This window comes from Choloepus didactylus, chromosome 10, assembly GCF_015220235.1.
Source record: "Choloepus didactylus isolate mChoDid1 chromosome 10, mChoDid1.pri, whole genome shotgun sequence".
Classification (NCBI taxonomy): Eukaryota; Metazoa; Chordata; class Mammalia; order Pilosa; family Megalonychidae; genus Choloepus; species Choloepus didactylus.
In genome coordinates, this window is record NC_051316.1 from 81,817,301 (window position 1) to 81,824,473 (window position 7,173).

The 7,173-nt window shown below is 43.3% G+C and overlaps 1 protein-coding gene across 1 annotated transcript; it reads left to right on the forward strand.

Moving 5' to 3' along the window:
* The first annotated feature begins 844 nt into the window (after positions 1 to 844).
* TMEM215 (transmembrane protein 215) lies at positions 845 to 5,559 on the forward strand. Its single transcript, XM_037797660.1, has 2 exons — positions 845 to 1,052; positions 1,415 to 5,559. Exon 2 carries the CDS (start codon positions 1,473 to 1,475, stop codon positions 2,175 to 2,177), a length of 705 nt encoding a protein of 234 aa, XP_037653588.1. The 5' UTR covers positions 845 to 1,052; positions 1,415 to 1,472; the 3' UTR covers positions 2,178 to 5,559.
* The last annotated feature ends 1,614 nt before the right edge of the window (positions 5,560 to 7,173 follow it).

The window sequence follows — 7,173 nt, forward strand, 5'->3', positions numbered from 1 at the left end:
CCGGCGAGCCAAGACCGCTTCCGCTCCTCGAGATCTGGGTGTGGAGTGCGGGAGTGGAAGGGCCAGGGGAGCCCTTTCCCTTGCCCCCAGCCCGCCTGGTTGGCGCCACTCTCGGGGCGGAGTGGGATCCACGCTCCGAGGGCGCTCCCGGGTCCCGAGCTGGGAGGCTGGGGTGGGGCGGGACCCCGATGACTACCCAAGGACCGGGCGAAACCCGGAGCCCTCCCTCGCCACTAATTGATTCTCAGCGCTGTCTATGCGCTCCAGTCGTCCGCGGGCGCGGGGACCCTAGAAGGGTATAGCCCCCAGCATCCGGAGAGCCGCCAAGTTGAAGAAACCGCCCCAGGAAGCCGCTGTCTGCCCAGTATGGGTCTCCCAGATTTGTAACTGGAGGAGAAGGTCCCCGGAGGGCAAGGGCACCTCTGCCCCTTGCATCTTGGACCCGGGGGTTAGGCCTGGACACCGCAACGGCTGCCCCGTGGGCAAACCGACCTGGGTCCCGTTCTCCGGCCAGCGGCTGCTTCGCACCCCAGCTCTCCCTGGGCGCGGGAGAGGGTCCAGCAGTCCTGCTTGGCCCTCCCGGGCATCGGCGGAACCCCGGTTGCTCCAAGTACCCCCAGGGAGACCCTGGGCAGCCCCCTCCGCCGGGTGGCCTCTCCCCGGGGTCTGACCCCCTCCCGCCCCCTGTGCGTCCTTATTTGTTTCTGAGCTTGCTCTGAATGTGATGTAACGAAGCCAGGCCCGCGCGCCGCGTTCCCTCTTTCCTAGACTAAGTCCGTCCTCCCTCCCGCGCCCGGCGATGGGCGCGCGGAAGCTGGCGATGCGCTGCGCTGCGCCGCGGCTCGGGCTTCCAGAACCCTGGGGACCGACGGGCGCTGCTGGAAAAGACACGCTCCCGCGTCCCACCTTCTGGATGCAGATTCAGTGGGAAAAGCCAGGCTCTCCTCCCAGAAACAAGGAAGCCAGCCGTGAGGGCAGCTGCTGTGGAGGTGTCTAAGGAGATTCAGACGGACTTCCTTCCCTGCTCCTCGGGAAGCGTCAGGAAACCTCAGGTACCTTGGTGACCCCAGTTGGTGAATGTTTATATGAAAGAGACAGAGGTTGCAATAGTAAGAGAGGCAGTAAGAGAGAGACAAAAGGAGAGAGATTGAGAGAGAGAGAGAGAGAGAGGAGAGATTGCAAGAGAGAGGTAAAGAGAGCCAGAGCAAGAGAGAGAGCCAGAGAGAGAAGAGAAAGTGAGAACTAGAGAAAACGACAGTTGGAGACAGACTGACAGAGACAGAGGTCAATATTGACAGATCAGTAGAGTCAGAGACAGAGCAAGAGAGAGCCAGAGATAGAGAGGGACAGAAAGAGTTGGCAGGAGGAAACTTGGGTTTTTTTTTTTTTAACCCACTGTGGTTTCGCCTAACAGAAGAGAGGAGCACTGCTCCCTGGTCGGCAAGCAGCTCCCAACCCGGACGGCATGAAAGATGCGGCCTGATGACATTAACCCGAGGACTGGGCTGGTGGTGGCCCTGGTCAGTGTTTTCCTGGTCTTCGGCTTCATGTTCACTGTCTCTGGGATGAAAGGGGAGACTCTGGGAAACATTCCCCTTCTGGCCATCGGGCCAGCCATCTGCCTACCGGGCATCGCAGCCATTGCTCTGGCCAGGAAGACTGAGGGATGCACCAAGTGGCCCGACAATGAGCTACTCTGGGTGCGCAAACTGCCCTGCTTCCGGAAGCCCAAGGACAAGGAGGTGGTGGAACTGCTGAGGACCCCTTCAGACCTGGAGTCTGGCAAGGGGAGCTCAGATGAGCTGGCTAAGAAGGCGAGCCTTAGGGGGAAGCCTCCCCCGCAGGGGCAGAGTGAGGTGCCTGCTGCCAGCTCCATCACCACACCCACACCCACAGAGGAAGGAGAATGCCAGAGCCTGATTCCAAGCGGACATCAGGAGACGTCCAGATACCTGGACGGCTACTGTCCCTCAGGCAGTTCCCTCGCCTACAGTGCCTTGGACGCCAAGTGCTCAGCCTGGGACAGGTCTGAGTGCCCTGAGCCTGAGGACAGCATCTTCTTTGTGCCCCAGGACAGTATCATCGTTTGCTCCTACAAGCAGAACAGCCCCTATGACAAATACTGTTGTTACATCAATCAGAGCCAAGGCAGGTGGGACCACGAGACGATAGTCTAAACTTTGCATACAAGGGCTGCTGTGTTGATGGTAACATGACTACACCCAGCTCCCAGTGGAGGAAACCTGTCCTGCTCCAACAGTCTTCACACTGTTAGAAATTGACCTGGTATGTGATGGGTGTGCAAACCTCTGGTGCTTGAAAGCTGTGTAAATAGGCATGTTGGGTTCACAATGTAGGGAAGGATGATGAGGGTCAAGATCACTGTAAGAGGCAGTGGGTAGGAAAGGGAGCAGGAGTTCCAACTGCTTTTTAACATTTTAAACAATGTTAAATGTTTTGTAAAATAATCCCCAAGTGCTACCCAGCACCTGCTGAAAGCAAGGTAATGCTAGAGTGGACTGCAGATACTGGAAATCAAATGATACATGGGCTATCCATAGGGAAACTGAGCTGCTTTAATGTCTGAAGAAGTCGAAAGAGAAGTTAATTTAATGTTCCATCATATAAATTATTTTTGTCTGATGAAAAGCTTTTCACACTTGGTATTTGGTAAGAGAGAAAAGAAGCAAGACAGAATAATTACATTCCTTCTTAGGTGGGATGACTTTCGGAGAGAGGGAGCGTTAAAGACAGTTGAATTATGTAATTGAGTTTTGTAGGATTCTCCTCTAACAAGATTGGGGACTTCAAATGACAGAAAATAAAATGTGACCAGCTATATGAAAAATTAACACTTTTAGATGGCTATTTACTTCTTAAACTCTTCATTTAAATTGATACTGGGTCTTTACCTGAAGAGTTTTTTTTTAACATTTACTATCATTAATGTATTATTTCCTCATAAAGAACAAAATGACTTGAAATATTTTAAAGAACTAGAATTTGTTTTAATTAAGTCAAAATGTATTTTAATTACATACAAGTGTCTGATATTTCTGGGAGATATGTGTTGGTAATTATTATTCTTACATGCTTTTTTCAAATCAAAGTCTATAAAGTCAGTACAATAGTCCTGGACTCCATGCTGAATTTGCATGAAATGCAATGGTTAAGCCTTTGGAAGCATCACCATTTGTCATTATTTGTACACTGTTCGACACTCCCACAGACTGTAAATGCCTCTGAAACAAAAGTTAATGTACTAGATTTAACTAAAGCCCAGATTATATTACACTCATCTAATTAGTGAACAGTGCATGACAAAGGTCTGCTTTATTTCATATTTATTTTTTGCTGCTGAAGAAAAAAAGCAAAGTGGGGATGTAAAATGTATTTCCTATTTCACTTGCTTAACTATGATAGACAAGAAGGGCAATAAGCCAGAATACCGTTTGATCCATGTTAAAAAGAAATATTGAATTATATATAGAAATAGTGGTAGATTGCATCTTAAAGATAAGGATAATTTTGCATCTTTCAATGAAAGATTATTTTAAAAGATCAGATAGTTTCAACCCTTTCTCTCAAAAGGGGAATTGAGGGCAAAAATTTTGAATATACTTCTTTTATATATGTCAGGGCCAACTCTGCAATCCTTTCTTTAGGAATGCAAGGGTATTGTTTAAGAAACATGTCCTTTAAAAGTCACACTTTACAAATCAAGTTCTAAACAGTGTAATTTTCCTTAGTAGGGCTTAAATGTCAAAAAATGTTATGTGTGATCCTGGGAGAATTTCAGCTTCCTACATTATGAAATTGGGGGAGGGAGTCTCCTTTGCACTGCATTATTTCTATCATTCATTCCCAGTTTGAATATTCTGTGATAGTATGTCAAAGATGCTTTAAATATTGCCAAAAAATGAGTTATAGCGAAATGCATGCCAAAGTTATAAAATTCACAATAACAATTATAGGGCATGGATTGAATTGCTACTACTCAAAAGAATTTTGCTGCTGATTTGTTTTATTACCAAATATTATTTATTACAAAATACATTTCTGGGAATAACATCAAGATGTTAGGAGTATAATGGTTTTGAGGAATAAATTTTAAATATTGGCATAGCCCAAAGTTATCTAATACACAACCTTGCATTAAATGTAATTTATTTTGGATTTGGGGCAGGAGGAAGAATAGTTTCCTGAAATCACAATGCCTTTTAATATTCTAATGAATTTTGAAAGAAGGAAATTGTATTTCCGTGAAGATGAAAATTATTGGATAACTCTTAGGAATAAAAATTTTTCTCTTAGATGATTGCCATGTGGAAATCCTTAGAGGTGACGAGACAGTGAGACATCAGAGAGAGATGTTCAGAGGCTCATCAAATCTGATATAGGATAGGAAAAGAGATGCTCATAGTCTCAGGTATGATTTGGGATTTGGAAAGGTTAGCTTCTGATTTCTTGAAAGCAATTCAAATAACACATATAACACAGACACTCACACATATGCACAACCTCCAATTTCCAAATCCAGGGTCAAGTACTAGTTTAGGGATATAAGGTGTTTTATCACATTCAGGGCAAAGCAGTTGTTCTTTTGAACAAAGGTAGAAGTGAAGGAAAACAAGGAGAAAAACATATCTAAGCCCCTTAGAGGAAAACAGAGCAGCTCATTCCAATGAAAACGTTAACAAATTGTTAATATTAACATAATAGACATGAGGATATGTTCCCATTAGTCTTTAAGAGCTTCCAGGCAGATGTAAATTTAAGTAGTCATCAGTTTCCTTTATTTTGCTATTAATCCAAATAGTAATTTCAATTTAATTTTAAATAGGTATTTTATTTTTGAAATTTTCTCTATTGAATATCTTTTGCTCTGTATTCCTACTTATTATGCACATGGATTCTTTTTCAAACTGTTTCTTGATTCCAAAGTATGAATTCATCCAAGATTCCCAAGCTGAAGCATATTTAGGCAACTGTTTCAAGATTTAATTCCTCCTGCAATTATTATGGCAAACAAAATCCAGATATAGTTAAGTCAGGCTCTCTTCCAAACTCCACTAGCCAGTTACTTTGAAAATAGTTTCAGTACTATCAGTCTTAACATCCAGTGAACTAGCAAATAATGGCAAATGTAGGAAAGGTTTATTCTTTTAAATCTTTTTCCCTTTTGTAAGAACCAACCTCTACTTATTTATTTATTAATATCTCCTCTCTGCACCCATAGCATCATTTATTTGGTGAATTCACAGTTATTATTATTTTATTACATTAAAGAAAATATTTTTGAAAATCTACAATCTCACCATCTTGACTGAACTATTTCCATTTTAGCATATTATCTTCCAGGCTTCTCCACATGCATATGTGGCTTACATATTGTGATCATGTGTTTTTCTGATCTCTTTTAATTTTATCTTACGTATGCTTTCATGTTTTAGGCAGTATTCCTAATTGTCATTAAAGAATTATGTAATATGCCATCTTGGTGATGTGCCGTAATTTATCATGCCATTCCTTATTGCAGGCCAGGTATTGAGTTTTATGGATGGCTTTATATGTTTTGCTTGTTTTTTTTTTTTCTATTATTGATAAACTGTTATACTATTTCTCATATGCCCATAGAGATGAAAATTTACAACTGAAAAGTTATTTCCTTATAGATAGGGCTGGGGCGGGGGTTGGCAGAAATTTGTAAATGGATCAAACTCTCCATATGTTGTTCAGGTAGGTCTTCTCTTCACTCATGGAGATGCAAGACAGAGGGTGGAAGACAAAATAATGCTTCACTAAAAAGATCTCCCCATCAGGAGCAGAGCTTGGATTTTTAAGAGTAAGATGAAACATTTCCCAATTTAAGTTACCAGTAGTTGTGTTTTTCAAAATCAAATTACAATGGTGTCAGTTTTCAAGAACATAATGTTCAACAAGCCAAATGACAAATAGACTTAGACAATAATAATTACTTTGTAACATTTCAGAAGAATTCTCTTAAAGTACCTCACCATATATTTTATAATATATTTAATATGTGTATATATATATATGTTGTTATCTATTAATGACTTTTACAAATGAACTGGAAATTTGGGGATTCAACAGATTCAACCCATGAGTTTTCGGTGTTTCAGTTCCTTCCTGGAAAAAAGACTAAACTGAGGATGGAGATGTGGACAAATGCTTGGATCAGCCAATTATTCCAATAAAGGACTGAATTTCATTCAGCCTCTTCTGTTCAGATGACATAAAATCATGTGAACACCATTAAGTCAGAAATTGTGCTTTGATTTCCCATTGCCTACCACAGGGTCTTCACTTCATGAACACCCAATAAAAAGAAGTTTATACATTGTGCTGCCCAGATACCCACACAAGGGGCGGCACGTCTGGGCCATGGAGAGTGGCCATATGGAGGTCCTAACACAGGAGAAGTGTCACTGATTGTGTACCTGTCAGCCTTACCTGGTCTCTATTCTCATCTTCTCCCCTTTCCACAAGCCGGCCCAGCATCCATTCTTCTTTCATTCAACCAATACTGGTTAGGGGGTATGTATGAGCCGGGTGCTGTGGTGGGCCTGGGGTATAGCAGTCAACGGCACAGCTGCCGTCAGGGAGCTCACAGCCAAATGGGAGGCTGATGAATAAAAAGGCCATGACAAGGCTAAGGGGAAGGTGTTATAGCAGCACATGGCAGGACACTAACTCTCATCTGCCAGGGGCAGGGGTGGAGAGGGACAGGAATCAGGAAAGGTTTAATAGAGGAAAAGTGTTCAATATGAGACAGAAGAATGATTAGGAGGTAGCTGGTTAAAGAAATGGGGGAAAGAGTGTGTTCCAAGCCCCCAAACAAAAACAAAAACAAGCAGACAAACAAACAAACAAAAAACAATAGTGCATATGAAGGCCAAAAGGAGAGAAAGAACGTGAACATGTTTGAAGAAATGTAAAGCTTCATCATATGGCTGGACAGGGCACTGCCAGGTGGGGATGTGGGCAGGTATGGAAGAGCCAGGTCATAGCATGGGCCTCTCATAGTCAGGAAAAGTTGCATAAGCCTCAAATGACCCTCATTTTCTTGGCCCTTACAATTATGATTCACCCAGTAACAGTCACAACCAACCACTCTTCCCTCAGCAGGAAGAGTTTGGGTGATCAGGGCAA

Bases quoted from the DNA above. Each gene is read 5' to 3' on its own strand.
- TMEM215 (XM_037797660.1), top strand. From the start codon at position 1,473: ATGCGGCCTGATGACATTAACCCGAGGACTGGGCTGGTGGTGGCCCTG.